This window comes from Callionymus lyra, chromosome 18, assembly GCF_982586985.1.
Source record: "Callionymus lyra chromosome 18, fCalLyr1.hap1.1, whole genome shotgun sequence".
In the NCBI taxonomy this organism is placed as follows: domain Eukaryota; kingdom Metazoa; phylum Chordata; class Actinopteri; order Syngnathiformes; family Callionymidae; genus Callionymus; species Callionymus lyra.
In genome coordinates this window covers 4593262-4609897 of record NC_141835.1, presented here as the reverse complement: position 1 = coordinate 4609897, position 16636 = coordinate 4593262, and the positions used below count along the sequence as shown (strand labels likewise).

Below are 16636 nucleotides of genomic sequence, written 5' to 3'. Positions count from 1 at the left end.
TTTGTGAAAAAATAAAAATAAATCGAGCGACAAAAGTGATTTAGGATCTTGGGTCCTATCCCAGCTAGTCGGGGTGGATCGTCAACAAAGGCTGTGTGTTGTTACGAATCTGAAGATACGATACAAGGTCAACGATACGACGTATAGTGATACTGTAGTAACAAGTATACATTTGTTTTTTATAGTATTTAATCGTAAGAAAACTTTCTTAGCTTAGAAAACACACAATGTTGTTACATGTTTCACTTATTTCACACAAAAAAACAAGTGAATATCGCTTGTTAAAAGTTATTTTAAAATCTAATTAATTTTACTTCATACAAGTAGTATTTATAAAAGAACTATGATGAAAAATTACATTTTGAAAGCCAAAGAATACAATGATTTTTTTCGATGTATTTATTATAATTATTAAGTTAATTTTTATTTTCAATTTATCGTCAACAAAGACTGTGTGTTGTTACGAATCTGAAGATACGATACAAGGTCAACGATTCCATGTATATTGATACTGTAGTAACAAAAATATATTTGTTTTTTATAGTATTTAATCGTAAGAAAACTTTCTTAGCTTAGAAAACACACAATGTTGTTACATGTTTAAATGATTTCACTCAAAAACACAAGGATTAACGTTTGTATTTCACACTAAAATACAAGTGAATATCGCTTGTTAATAGTGAGTTTAAAAATAAAATTAATTTTACTTCATACAAGCAGTATTTATAAAATAACTATGATGAAAAATTAAATTTCGATGTATTTATTATAATTATTAAGTTAATTTTTATTTTCAATTTATCGTCAACAAAGGCTGTGTGTTGTTACGAATCTGAAGATACGATACAAGGTCAACGATTCCATGTATAGTGATACTGTACTAACAACAATATATTTGTTTTTTATAGTATTTAATTGTAAGAAAACTGTCTTTGCTTAGAAAACACACAATGTTGTTACATGTTTAAATGATTTCACTCAAAAACACAAGGATTAACGTTTGTATTTCACACTAAAATACAAGTGAATATCGCTTGTTAATAGTGAGTTTAAAAATAAAATTAATTTTACTTCATACAAGCAGTATTTATAAAATAACTATGATGAAAAATTAAATTTCGATGTATTTATTATAATTATTAAGTTAATTTTTATTTTCAATTTATCGTCAACAAAGGCTGTGTGTTGTTACGAATCTGAAGATACAATACAAGGTCAACGATACGATGTATATTGATACTGTAGTAACAACAATATATTTGTTTTTTATAGTATTTAATTGTAAGAAAACTGTCTTAGCTTAGAAAACACACAATGTTGTTACATGTTTAAATTATTTCACTCAAAAACACAAGGATTAACGTTTGTATTTCACACAAAAATACAAGTGAATATCACTTGTTAAAAGTTATTTTAAAATCTAATTAATTTTACTTCATACAAGTAGTATTTATAAAAGAACTATGATGAAAAATTACATTTTGAAAGCCAAAGAATACAATGATTTTTTTCGATGTATTTATTATAATTATTAAGTTAATTTTTATTTTCAATTTATCGTCAACAAAGGCTGTGTGTTGTTACGAATCTGAAGATACGATACAAGGTCAACGATTCCATGTATATTGATACTGTAGTAACAACAATATATTTGTTTTTTATAGTATTTAATCGTAAGAAAACTGTCTTAGCTTAGAAAACACACAATGTTGTTACATGTTTAATTATTTCACTCAGAAACACAAGGATTAATGTTTGTATTTCACACAAAAATACAAGTGAATATCGCTTGTTAATAGTGAGTTTAAAAATAAAATTAATTTTACTTCATACAAGTAGTATTTATAAAAAGAACTATGATGAAAAATTAAATTTCGATGTATTTATTATAATTATTAAGTTAATTTTTATTTTCAATTTATCGTCAACAAAGGCTGTGTGTTGTTACGAATCTGAAGATACGATACAAGGTCAACGATTCCATGTATATTGATACTGTAGTAACAACAATATATTTGTTTTTTATAGTATTTAATCGTAAGAAAACTTTCTTAGCTTAGAAAACACACCATGTTGTTACATGTTTAAATTATTTCACTCAAAAACACAAGGATTAACGTTTGTATTTCACACAAAAAAACAAGTGAATATCGCTTGTTAAAAGTGATTTTAAAATCAATTTAATTTTACTTCATACAAGTAGTATTTATAAAAGAACTATGATGAAAAATTACATTTTGAAAGCCAAAGAATACAATGATTTTTTTCGATTTATTTATTATAATTATTAAGTTAATTTTTATTTTCAATTTATCGTCAACAAAGGCTGTGTGTTGTTACGAATCTGAAGATACGATACGTATCACAATACAAGGTCAACGATACGATGTAGTAACAAAAATATATTTGTTTTTTATAGTATTTAATCGTAAGAAAACTGTCTTAACTTAGAAAACACACCATGTTGTTACATGTTTAAATTATTTCACTCAAAAACACAAGGATTAACGTTTGTATTTCACACAAAAAAACAAGTGAATATCGCTTGTTAAAAGTGATTTTAAAATCTAATTAATTTTACTTCATACAAGTAGTATTTATAAAAGAACTATGATGAAAAATTAAATTTTGAAAGCCAAAGAATACAAGGATTTTTTTCGATGTATTTATTATAATTATTAAGTTAATTTTTATTTTCAATTTATCGTCAACAAAGGCTGTGTGTTGTTACGAATCTGAAGATACGATACAAGGTCAACGATACGATGTAGTAACAAAAATATATTTGTTTTTTATAGTATTTAATTGTAAGAAAACTTTCATAGCTTAGAAAACACACAATGTTGTTACATGTTTAAATTATTTCACTTAACGTTTGTATTTCACACAAAAATACAAGTGAAAATCGCTCGTTAATAGTGAGTTTAAAAATCGAATTATTTTACTTTATACACACTTCATGGAAGTAGTATTTCTAAAAGAACTCTGAGGTCCAGGAGACTCACAAGCGCTGGATGCGGGACACGATGGTGTTGAAGGCGGCCTGGACGTCGGCGTTGCTGCACGTGCACACGACCGGGAGGTGCTGGTTCTGGAGCTTGTCGGACAAATACTGGACCAGAGGAGAAGGTTAGGCTTCAGGTGAGGAGTCACTAACCGACCCGGTAACTAGTCTCACCTGACCCTGCCACTCGGAGGTGTTGACCAGGAGGATGCTGTCGGGGAGATGGTTGTCCGAGACCAGGATGTGGTTCAGCTGGTCGTACACCGTCTTCCTCGGGATCTGAGGACATTCATGGAGTTATTTGAACTGAAATAAGAAGGTTTTATTGAAGTAGTTCAGCGTCGGCAGAAGATTGAAGGATTACATTTAATATTTTAAATCTTAAAACTAGAAAACTAAACTGAAACTAGCTGTTCTTTATTTAAGCATTAAATAATTATGTTAAATGACTGAATTAAATCAATTCTAATGTGTTTTAATTCAATACTTGATTAAAAAGTTTCTGTTTATTTTATGAAAATAATTTATCTTTTTACTACACAGAGTTTGATAGTTTATTTACAATCATTAAAAATATATATATATTTAAATCAAATATAAAAATGTCATAATAGTGTCACCAGAACCATATCAAGAGTATTGATCCAATCACGTGATGCACAGACCATCATGTGACCAGATGGTGGCGCCGATGTGTCAATTTAGATATTATGTCTCTTTTATGTCAACATTTATATTGAATTTAAAAAGGTACGAGTTGAAAAAATATTGAATTTAGAAAATATATTTTTGAATTATTGTAAAAAATATAAAGAAATAAGTAGGAATTCATTCATTTTAAAATAAATGATTCAATAAAAACATATTCAAGCTTTCAATTTGGAAATTATTGAATTCAATTGTTCAAAAAACAACAATTAAAAAAACAAAAAAACATTTGAATTAATAACGAAATCAAAGTTTCAACTTCTGAAATAAAAAAAAAAGTAAATGAAAAAAACAATTGTGTATTTTCTTTTTTATTAATATGTGTAGCTATATATTTTTAATTATCAAGTTTTTACTATTTTTGTGCGGAAACCAGTGATAATTGGTGAAAATAAATAATTTAAATGTAATTAAAAACATGATAATGCAGGTATTTTTTTAACAGACGATCTTAACATAATAAGTGTCTGGATGAGAATCACAAACACTAATCATTACACTAAAACTGTACGAGTGTTAAAAGTACACATAAAAAGAACAAGGCATTTAGTGCAAAGAGATAATAATAGATAGCAAGTGAAAAATGTTAAATTATTTACAGAAATAAAAGCTCAAGATCCGGGACCGTTGACAGGAAAAATCTAAAATACTTCATAATCACGCAGATGTTTACAAAGTCCTGTGTCTTGGATCAAAAAACATTGGATTCTAGACTCTTTTCTACAAAAGTACTTCATGGGAAAAGAGAAGAAAATACAATTGTAGATTGAAGATGTATTTTAATGGAAAGAACTTGTTTGTTTAAAAAAAAAAACTGCTTCACATATTGATATATATATTGATTTGTATTTTTATATTTTAAAATGAGAGAAAAGAAAAATGCTACTTTTTATATACATTTAAGTCATTTTTATACAAACATGACTGTTTATCAAAACAACCAAATATTTACACAACAATTTAAAGTTAATATTACTGTGTAGCAACTTTTATAGTTTCCTATCTTAAAGTTAAAGTTAAAGACCTAGCTTAAACTTTAGCTTAGCTTAGCTTAGAAATGCTAAGCTAAGCTAAAATTGCTAAATCTGACTTTAATTTAAGACGTGGAGTCTTTAAGTAAATCTGAACCCAATTATTTAGAAACTAAGACTATTGTTAATGTTTTAATACTTAAAAAAAGAAGACAATAGAAGATAGAATCGAACATTTTTTCTCAAATCTGCCGTTTAAAGTAACTTATCAAGGACATTACACACCAGAAAAAAATTAAACTGTAGCATTTTTTTTTATTTTCTCTCATTTTAAAATATAAAAATACAAACCAAATACTTCCATAAGATTTAAAACATAGTTATTTTCTGATGCCATAACTGCAGTCCCCGCGTGTACCTGCAGGTGGCAGCGCGTGTCCAGCGAGCGCTCGTTGTCCAGACTGTTGGCTCTCTCGTTCTGAGGTCTGCTGGGCTGACGCTCCTTCAGGGACGTGCTCCTCCCTCTCCGGCCCGCCAGCTTGGGCTCCTGCCTGGACCCACCCGAGCAAAACCCACAGGATCTCAACACGTCCTCCTCCATCTTCACGACGACGTCTTCTCACCTGTTGGACGAGATGATCAGAGACTCCGTCTTGGTCATCTTCCCGCTGGGCGGCAGTCGGTCCAGGAAGGTGTCCATGTTGTCCATCTCCAGCTCCGTGGTCGGGGTCACGGCCTCCGGCGGCTCCTGCGGGAGGTCGAGGTCACCGTTAGGGTCAGAACATCCCTCCATCGATGTCTCCTGGGACGCTCACCAGGGAGATGGTATCGGAGACGCCGTCCTCCTGGAAGCTGCTGCCGCTCTTGACTTTCTCCGGGTCGTTCTGCGTCAAAGAGGAAAAAGTCAATATTAATCTAAGATAAGGAAGTTGCTGCTGTAGAAGAATAAAGTGTGTGGGAGGTTTTATTATCTGCTGGTTCTTCAGGGATTTGTGTGAACCAGAGCAAGAATGTGTTTATTTAAACAAACACAAAGTGCAGCTGCGACAGTTGTTTAAAACAACAAATGTTTTTCGTTTGACGTTTGTTTGTGACGTTAAATTACTGATGTTTAAGTTGTGTTTAGTTTGAAGTACAACTACTTTAAACAGCAGATTTGAGTCAAAAATGTTGAAAAAAAACACTTTCTATTGTCGTCTTTTTTAGCATTAAAACATTAACAATAGTTTTAGTTTCTGATTAAATGGTCAAGATTTACTTAAAGACTCCACGTCTTAAATTAAAGTCAGATTTAGCAGTTTTAGCTTAGCTTAGCATTTCTACGCTAAGCTAAAGAGTAACTTTAAGACACTATAAAAGTTGCCGCTCAGTAATACTAACTGTAGAGTTGCTGTGTAAACACAAGGTTGTTTTTGAAAAACATTCATTTTTGTTTTGAGGTGAGACGAAGTGAGCAGTTGTTCCTTCTGTTGACATCATCACAACAAAAGATACGCAAAACATTTGCTTAAAATATCTTTGAATTAGTTTCTCAACCGTTATCGTGAAAAGTTAAATCACATATTACTTCTAGAAAAGATATATTACAGCTGTTTTAAGCATAAAAAATTAACTGATGCAACAAAAACATAATGATTTCTAATCACTTATCGACTGGTTAGGTCTGTTTCGTATTTATTTGAATCCCAACAGTAATAAAAAACAACTATTTAACAAAGTACTACTTCTGGAAAATCTATATTTCAGCTGTTTTAAGAATAAAAAATGAACTGATGCAACAAAAAAACATGACGATATATTATCACTCATCAATTAGTTAGGTCTGTTTAATACTTTCCTTCAATCACAACAGCAATCAAATAAAATTCTACTTCTAGAAAAGATACATTAAAGCTGTTTAAAGCAAAACAAATGAACTTATGCTACAAAAACATGATGATTTCTTATCGCTCATCGACTGTTTAGGTCTGTTAAGTATTTATTTTAATCTCAACAGTCATAATAAAAATAAATAAAAACAACTATTTAACAAAATGTTACTTCAAGAAAATCTATATTTCAGCTGGTTAAAGCAAAAAAATCTACTCATGCAACAAAAAAACATTAAAATGTATTATCACTCATCGATTAGTTAGGTCTGTTTAATACTTTACTTCAATCACAACAGCAATAAAAACAACTATTAAATAAAATAAAACTTCTATAAAGCTATATAACAGCTGTTTTAAGCAAAACAAATGAACTGATGCTACAAAAACATAATTCCTTATCGCTGATCGACTGGTTAGGTCTGTTTCATACTCTATTTAAATCACAACAGTAATAAAAAACAACTATTAAATAAATAATATTTCTAGAAAAGCTACATCACAGCGGTTTTAAGCATAAAAAATGAACTGATGCAACAAAAACAATGATTTCTTATCGCTGATCGACTGGTTAGGTCCGTTTCATACTCTAGTTTAATCCCCAGAGTTATAAAAGCAACTACTGAACAAAATATGACTTATAGAAAAGATACCTTACAGCTGTTTTAAGCAGAAAAATCTACTGAGGCAACAGAAAAATGACAATATATTATCACTCATCAACTAGTTAGGTCTGTTTAATACTTTACTTCAATCACAACAGTAATAAAAAACAACTATTAAATAAATACTACTTCTAGAAAAGCTACATTACAGCTGTTTTAAGCAAAAAAATAAACTGATACAACAAAAATATAATGATTTCTTATCGCTGATCGACTGGTTAGGTCTGTTTCATACTCTAGTTTAATCCCCAGAGTTATAAAAGCAACTACTGAACAAAATATGACTTCTAGAAAAGATACCTTACAGCTGTTTTAAGCATAAAAATCTACTGAGGCAACAGAAAAATGACAATATATTATCACTCATCGACTAGTTAGGTCTGTTTAATACTTAACTTCAATCACAACAGTAATAAAAACAACTATTAAAAAATGATTACTTCTAGAAAAGCTATATAACAGCTGTTTTAAGCAAAAAAAATGAACTGATGAAACAAAAATATAATGATTTGTTATCGCTGATCGACTGGTTAGGTCTGTTTAATACTCTAGTTGAATCCCTACAGCAATAAAAACAACTACTTAACAAAAGATTACTTGTAGAAACATTACAGCTGTTTAAAGCAGAAAAATGACTATATATTATCGCTCATCGACTAGTTAGGTCTGTTTAATACTTAACTTCAATCACAACAGTAATAAAAACAACTATTAAAAAATGATTACTTCTAGAAAAGCTATATAACAGCTGTTTTAAGCATAAAAAATGAACTGATGAAACAAAAATATAATGATTTGTTATCGCTCATCGACTAGTTAGGTCTGTTTAATACTCTAGTTGAATCCCTACAGCAATAAAAACAACTACTTAACAAAATATTAGTTGTAGAAACATTACAGCTGTTTAAAGCAGAAAAATGACTATATATTATCGCTCATCGACTAGTTAGGTCTGTTTAATACTTAACTTCAATCACAACAGTAATAAAAACAACTATTTACCCAAATACGAGGATGTTTATATTGTGTATGCTAAATATAGAAAATAATTCTTCCTTATTCTTCATTTCTCGTGGGAATTTTCCAAAGGGTTCAATAAATAAATTCAATTTTCATTAGAAAAATAAATCAAATAAATATCATTTTGATTTGAAGTATCAACTACTATAAATGAAAACTTTGTATTAACTGAGTAACTAGACTTAACTTCACTCTTCTTAGATAGAAGGTCAGCGTCTAGGTGTTTGTGTTCATCTCACAGTGACACCAGTTCACCATGTGTCACTGAGATAATGAAGGAGTGACTCTGGCAGGAGAACATCTCACCGGGCTAGGAGGTTCTCTCTGGCTGCGGCTGCTGTGGATGCTTCCGATCTCCGTCTGCGAGCTGGACAGAGAAAGTCCCTCGAAGTATGGCCTGAAGATAAAGCATCAGTACTGCAGCAGAGCAGTATTAGTGAAGTAATACTCACTTGAGTTTGGGTTTGGGGGTACTGAGGACGCTGTCGTCGTCGTCCAGCTCCGGCCCGCTGTCACTGGGGTTGTCGAACTCCACGCTGTCCAGGTCCAGGTCCTCCTCCTCCACCTCCGGGGGAGGCTCCGCCGGGTCCTGCTCGGAGTCCAGCACCTGCGAGCGAACACCAGCGACGCTGGAGCTGAAGTGGACTCTCAGAACCTCGGAGCAGAAGATCTCACCTCGTCCGACACTCGGAACCTCTTGAGCAGAGCCACCACTCGCTGCTTGAAGTTCTGCTGCTGAAGCACCAGAGGAGGAACACGTCAAGAACCATCTGACCTCACTGGACTGGAATATGTTGCTTTAAATAAATGATCATCTCCACGGGTGTTTCCTCAGGTTTCATCACTTCAGTTAATAAAGAGCAACACGAGCTGAAATACTTATAATGTTCTTGGTAACAATTATATAAAACGAAGATAAAAGATTGGATATAATGGAAGAACATCAGTGCCATCAGAAGAAGAATTTAATTATGTTTTACAATTGAATTAAATCATCTTTATATTTAATGGTTGAATTCGTTTTTATTCTATAATTAAATTAAATGATTTGTATATAAAAAATATTAAATTCAATTTCTTTTTTTTTTACGATTACATTTAATAATCTGTATAATTAAAGGTTGAATTGTTTTTTTCTTCTAATAATTAAATATATTAAAACTGAATTTTTAAAAGGTACAAATATGTTTAGTATTTTGATTTCAATAACTTAAAGTTTTCTATATTTTTTCATTCATAGCCTTTTAAATTCAATCTATAAATGTTGGTATAATAGAGTCTCCAGACAAAACCAACAGAGCACCGAACTACTGGATCCAACTTTCAGCCAATCATGCGACGCTCAGACGATCATGTGACGCTCAGACGATCATGTGACAACGTAAAAGCACATAATCCAGTAGCTCTGAATTTAAAGGCTACAAATAAAATTAAAAAAATGAATGATAAATGTTGTTTTTGAATTTTTGTAATTGTAATAAATATAAAACTCAACATGTGAAAAGAAAATAATTTAAAAAATAATAATTAATTAATAAAAATGTGAATATGTTTTAAACCAATATTTAATCAAAACCTTTCAATAAAGATTAAAAAAAATGTCAATTATTTAATTCAACAAACCGAAAAAAAAGAGTAAATGCAGAAAACACAACATTTAAATAAATAAAATAAACATTTGAAAATGTTAAATTTAACCGTTAAGTATTCTGATGACACTAATATACTTCCAAAATAAACGTAGCATTCAAAGGTTCTGACTCTGGTTCAGTAGAAACATCTCTAGGTCTTGTTCATCAGTGATGGAAACATGAGTCATAACATTACTGTTACTATATACTATCATTACTGTCTGAAAAACACAGTATTACACAGTATTACACAGTCTCTGACGTCCAGATGCTCGCCTGAGTAAACTAGTGGAAATGAGTGAAAAAAAAAACTTTATATGATTCATTTTCACGTTTTTTTATCCTTTAATTTAATGCCAACATTAATCCAACGTTTAAGTTTGAGGACTCTTGATTATGAGGATGTTTCAAGTAATGAATCTGGGCTTCTTTGTTGCGACTGCTGCCCCCTCGACCTGCCTCCATCCCAGGGTAGAGACTCACTCTGGTGATGGAGGCCGTCCTCACGATCGACCGCCTCTGCTTCTTCTTCCTCACGTCGTACTCGTCGTCCTCCAGGTCCTGGGGTCAAGAGCAGGGGTCAAGCAAAAGGTCGGACTTGTTTTGGCGGTGAACTCTGACCTGTCCCTGCACGGCGTCGTCGCTGGCCTCCTGCTCCGAGGAGAAGCTCTCGTACTCCTCCTCCGAGTAGTTGTCTGTGGAGAGAGAGAGAGGCGACCGGTCAGAGGTCAGAGGTCGAGGAACAGGAGCCCCCGAAGAGAACCAGGTTTTACCCGAGCACTTGGTCTTCTGGCCGCCCTGCAGCGCCGCCTCCTCGTGGTCGATGGGCTGACTGGACAGAGAGAAGATCCAGATCTCCGCCACCTTACCCAGCGTCTCCTTCTGGTGGCTGCAGAGAGGAAGAACCTGACCTCCTTCTGTCGGGTGCTGCATCACCTGGAGGTCAAGGACAAGATGACCTTTGGATTAGGGCTGCACGGTATATCGAAAATATGTTGATATTGCGATATTTGCACGTGAGATATGCATTGAAAACATGTGATAAATAATATATTTTTATTGTTGATTTGGTGATATCGCGACGCGCCGGCGGCTCCTCTCTGATGTCGCTCAGTTTTGGCGGGAAACCGATGTAAGTCCCGCGAGACTGAGCGTTATAAGAGATATTTTTCTACCATCATGTCGACACAGAAGCGTTGAAATAAACGAAAGGGAAATATCATCGTTTTCCTTCTATAAACCCCCGACCTCGTCTACAGTACTCACTACTATTACTTTATTTAGGTAAAAGATACAAATATCGCATTAATATCTTAATACAATTCAACACAACAATATCAAATATCGCACTTATTTCCAATATCGTGCAGCTCTACTTTGGATCTTCAAATATCTAAAGCACACGTGTCAAGCTGGTCCAGAAAAAGGCAGAGACGGTGCAGGTTTTGGATCTTGGATTTTGTGCTGTGTCTCAAATCGCATACTTCTCTTAGTATACTAGAAGTTAGTATGCATCAGGATAGTGTACGTACTAACTAGTACACTAATCCTCCACAGATAGTATGTCTCAAATCAAACTCTGCTGCTACACACTAACAGGAAATGATGCGACAGCTTCTTCTTCTACTACTATTTAACGATGTTGCAACCAGCTGTTTGAACGCCATCGCCACCTGCTGGCAGCACATTTTGCAAGTTTGGAAGAAGAAATAAAGAAAAAATATGAGAATCTAAATAATTTTGAGATATTTAAGCTGGTATCAGCAGCGAAGACGTGTTTATCCTCCTACTGCTGCTGAAAATACACCTGTAAGTATATGAATATTAATCATATATATATATATATATATATATATATATGATTAACTTCCGTTTACAACGTCACTAAGATGGCGGCCGTTTAAGGTGGGTAGTGTCCATCGATCCATACTCAGTTTTGTGGGCGTTTTAGTGACAAGTTAGTGTGCATGGAGCACTACATTTCACATACTAAGAATTGAGACGCACTTACGCACTAAAAATACTAACTTTGAGTACGCTAGTGTGCGATTTGAGGCACAGCACTGATTGGTTAACTCATGTGTACTTGACTGGATGGAACAAAAAACCTGCTTCTGGACCAGTTGGACGCCCCTGATCTGAAGTGTGATCCAGGAAATAAAGAGGTTCCTTTGGACCAAAACCTACAAAAGTCCCAGTGGCTCAGAACGAGCCTCGTTGCTCTGGTGTCCCTGAAGCATGATGTGTTTCTGCTGCGAGCGTCTCTGATGTGACCTTAATAAGCTCCGCTGAGCTTCACGACTCCCTCCAGGATCAGCATCATCTGCTCCGGAGAACATGGGCTCTAACGAGTCTCTCCAGAAACACCATCTGACGACGAGAAGCTGCTCCTCCATCTGTCAGGACCCTCACCTCGGCCATGTCGATGGATCCCACCGCCAGGGTCTTGTAGCCCAGGATGGTCCGGTTCTTGTAGCGCTTCCTCCTCTGGAGCATGATCTGCAGCTTGTTTCCTTCTCGCTTCAGGAAGTGAGGATACTGCGGGCAGGAAGTTCACGGTCAGCGCTGGACGACGACACGACGCTGGACGTCACTGACCTGCAGCGAGAAGGTGAGGGCCAGGTCCGTCTCCACGGAGCCACTTGGGGGCAGCATGATCTCGTGGGACCTCAGGATCCGCTTGGACCCCTGTGGACCCGAGCAGATGTTCAGTTAGGAGGTAAAAATATGATTAAGAAAATAAAAGATAAGTATCAAGGTGTGACATTTGACCCCAAAACAATACAACAATTCGTTTTTTTATATACAGTGTGTGAAACAATTAAGGAGCATCATTAACATGTTAACTTATTTAACTGAATAAAAATAAAGACAGCATGTGTTTGGTTGTTAGACTTTAGACTTTATTTTATTTCATTGCACAGAAAACACACAGCAGTGAAACTGGCAACAAAATTTCGTTGCTTGGCAACTGTTAAAAAATACAGCATAAAATGAATGTCTATAAAAAAGTATAAATAAAAATATTAATACGTTTAAAATAGTGCAATATAGTATAAATATAATAAATAAATAATGTTTTAAATATTGCATAGAATGAATGTATATATAAAAGTATAAATATGAATAAGTTAAAAATAATGCAATATAGTATAAATAGAATAAATCAATAATATTTATATATTGCATAGAATTAATGTATATAAAAAGTATAAATATAAATATTAAGTTAAAAATAATGCAATATAGTTTAAATAGAATAAATCAATAATATTTATATATTGCATAGAATTAATGTATATAAAAAGTATAAATATAAATATTAAGTTAAAAATAATGCAATATAGTTTAAATAGAATAAATCAATAATATTTATATATTGCATAGAATTAATGTATATAAAAAGTATAAATATAAATATTAAGTTAAAAATAATGCAATATAGTTTAAATAGAATAAATCAATAATATTTATATATTGCATAGAATTAATGTATATATAAAAGTATAAATATAAATAAGTTAAAAGTATTTAGTGCAATATAGTATAAATAAATAATATTTAAATATTGAATAGAATGAATGTATATAAAAAAGTATAAACATAAATATTAATAAGTAGATAAGTAATAAAAATAGTGCAGTACAGTATAAATAGAATAAATCAATAATATTTAAATATTTCATAGCTCGTGTTATATTGCATCCATCAGTCTAATGGCCGCAGGGAAGAAGCTGAATTTATATTCTACACCTACATTGGTTTTGCTCTCTAAGAAGATTTGTTTTGAAAGATATGAAAAGTCTGGAGTTTTCCTTGTGGAGAACCTAGAGAGTCTTGTTTGATTATTGTCTGGAAGGTTTGGTTTGTTTCTGCATTTGTAGACGAATCCTTTGTTGGGGTTCAATGAATGTAACCTCAATCAAGCGATTCAAGTTTCTAATGGAGCGTCGAGGGTAGGATTACAGTGCATCACACCACAGGTCGTCCACACCTTTGTCTAGAACACCTGAGGACATGACCTTCATGGAGGTTCAATGACACCAAGAATCAACTCCCAATGGAAACATCGAAAATATGGTATTTAAAAAAAGTTTTTTTTAGCTCGCATGAAGAAATGTGTGAATATATTGTAAGATAAATGACAATACTCTTTCTATCACTGTATCGATGCAAATTCATTACTTATTCTCATGTCTTTGTTACAATTAAACTTCCGGCTGCTAGATGGCATTATGTCCTCCGCAGCCAAAGAAACAATAAAATCCTGGTGATGACTGAGGACGAGAGGATACAGTAAGTCCAGCAGCTTTTAAAGCCGATGTTTGGACATATTTTGGTTTGAAAACAAATGAAAGCAGTTACGACTTCGTCAAGAGTCATGTGGTCTGTAAATACTACAACACCAGAGTCAAGTACTGGACAAACCTACACATATATACTTGTTACTACACTATCACAGCACCAGAGTCAAGTACTGGACAATACTACACATATATACTTGTTACTACACTATCACAGCACCAGAGTCAAGTACTGGACAATACTACACATATATACTTGTTACTACACTATCACAGCACCAGGGTCAAGTACTCCACAATACTACACATATATACTTGTTACTACACTATCACAACACCAGAGTCAAGTACTGGACAATACTACACATATATTCTTGTTACTACACTATCACAACACCAGAGTCAAGTACTCGACAATACTACAAACATATCCTTGTTACTACAGTTTCACTGTATCGTGATAAGTATTTTAAGATACTCTCCAATATAAACTCCTAATTTTTCTGCAATAAGTCGCCACAGAGCGAGATAAACCGAGTCATATGAACAATTATCTCAGCGTGAAAGTGTAACAATACTTGTAGACAAGAGACCTGAGAAATACACGACTTTTATTGAGACAAAAAAACCACAACAGTTCTGCAAACCAGCCGAGGAGCCCGGTCTTCAGCGGCCTCAGAGTAGAACCAGTGCTTCACCATCAGAATGCTCTGTGGAATATTAACGGGACTTACCTGGATTTTGACGGCGATGACCACAGAGATCAACTCTTTGTCAAGTTCTCTCATCACCACCAGCTTCTTCAAGGTCAGACTGCACAACCTGAGGAGGAAACAGTTGTTTTTTCTTGGTCATCAATCACGAAATGTAGTTTCAAACCCTCAAAAACTCTAACATTTTGTCATACTTTGGTGTTCAAGGACTTTTGTGGGAGAAAGGGGTATATTGTGTTACTCTGTGTTGCACTTTTATTCACATCACAGCACAATATTGTGTAGCTCCTCCCCCTCATGATACCTGAGGTATCTGAGCAGCAGATCCTCTTAAACCTCATGTTGTAAGGGTTGGTCCGACCTTGAAATGGACGGAGACGAAACATAACAAAAGGTTTGTCATGTTTATCGAGCTTTTCCTGAGCCATTGTTTTCCTTCTGGCCGGAGCAGGATCCTGATGCAAGAGCCGCTGACGTCAGCAAACACTGATTTTATAACAGAGTGTATCGCTTACTGTGCTGAGGGAAGAGAAACCAGTGACAGCAGCTTCCAGACCTGGTCTTAAAACAGGCAGGAATCCACACCGAAGAAGTCCCTCAGTGTCGTGGATCTACTTCTATCAAACCTCCTCAGTTTCACTTCAAACCACATGGTCTCTCCACATTATTCCTCCGGGTACTCCACACACACTTCAAAAGAAGGAGAGTCCACTTGTACTGTTTAGTTGAGACACAGATGTGAGGATCTGCAGTTCCATAAACAACTGTCAATCATCAATTCAATCAAAGAAAATAAAAAAAGGAATTCTTCAAATGTTTTCTCTGGGCCTAGAATTAAGTATTTTAAAAACACTCAGAAAGCACAGACCTCTGCCAAGCAGCTCTCTCCCAACTTCATTTAATTTATGATTAGATCCTTCTTTTTGTTTGGAGAACAGTACGAGGGGACAAGAAAGTGACCTTGTGTTGGTATGAAGATGGTACTTTAACTACAAAAGTATTATCGTATATTGTACGTCAAGGGTCCCCAACGTTTTTTTTAAGATAAAAACAGTAAGAATAAAATCTTAGAGTTTGTGTTTCACTCATTTACACTTTATTTTTTTGAGTAAACTTGACTTAAACTAGTGTCTTGACGTGTCAAGAGTCACTGGATCATTTTACTTCGAAGAAAAAAAACATCAACACTTTTCAAACAGTAATTATCAATAAAAGAGAAAAGATACAAATAATTTCTTTCTTTCTGTGAGGCCCGGTAACAAATGCCTTACGGACCGGTACCGGTACCTGGACCTGAAGTTTTGGGGACCCCCTGCTGTACGTCATGTGACATTTTCTTTATTACTTAGTTTGACTTTAAACAGATGGAGGCTGATTTTAAATATTTTTTACACTCATTTATACTCATTTTTCATTATCGCTTAATCCCTTATGGCGGTCTATGAGACTGGAGTCTATCCCAGTTTCATAGGGTTAGAGGCAGGGGACACCCTGGAAAGAACGCCAGTCTGTTGCAGGGCACACAAAGACACACAACCATTCACACACACACTCATTACCTACAAAATATTTCTCACAAGTTCTCAATCAACCCCTGCATGTTTTTGGACTGTGGGAGGAAACCAGAGTGTCCGGAGTAAACCCAGGCGACACGGGGAGAACACAGAGAAGGTCGTCTTCCTCACGACCTGGTAGTGAATCAACTTAACGTGTTCCCTCAAAAGGTTGAACCCATAAGTCCCGGATACAGGT

General features: G+C 34.1%; 1 protein-coding gene across 5 annotated transcripts in view; it reads right to left on the bottom strand.

Annotated features, from left to right (window-relative positions):
- The window catches only part of pacs2 (phosphofurin acidic cluster sorting protein 2), a 77809-nt gene that overhangs the window by 24612 nt on the left and 36561 nt on the right, over nucleotides 1-16636 (bottom strand). For 2 of the 5 annotated variants that reach the window (XM_087779728.1, XM_087779729.1), the window contains exons 2-15: nucleotides 14906-14993; nucleotides 12466-12555; nucleotides 12280-12405; nucleotides 10641-10803; nucleotides 10489-10562; nucleotides 10351-10428; nucleotides 8912-8971; nucleotides 8689-8843; nucleotides 8543-8633; nucleotides 5499-5567; nucleotides 5307-5431; nucleotides 5102-5234; nucleotides 3179-3283; nucleotides 3006-3112 (exon numbers count right to left, since the gene is read on the bottom strand). In XM_087779728.1, the coding sequence (XP_087635854.1) occupies nucleotides 3006-3112; nucleotides 3179-3283; nucleotides 5102-5234; nucleotides 5307-5431; nucleotides 5499-5567; nucleotides 8543-8633; nucleotides 8689-8843; nucleotides 8912-8971; nucleotides 10351-10428; nucleotides 10489-10562; nucleotides 10641-10803; nucleotides 12280-12405; nucleotides 12466-12555; nucleotides 14906-14993 (1464 nt within the window). Of the gene's footprint in view, nucleotides 1-3005; nucleotides 3113-3178; nucleotides 3284-5101; nucleotides 5235-5306; nucleotides 5432-5498; nucleotides 5568-8542; nucleotides 8634-8688; nucleotides 8844-8911; nucleotides 8972-10350; nucleotides 10429-10488; nucleotides 10804-12279; nucleotides 12406-12465; nucleotides 12556-14905; nucleotides 14994-16636 lie in introns of all 5 variants that reach the window. The other 3 variants (XM_087779725.1, XM_087779727.1, XM_087779726.1) reach the window with 2 other exon arrangements.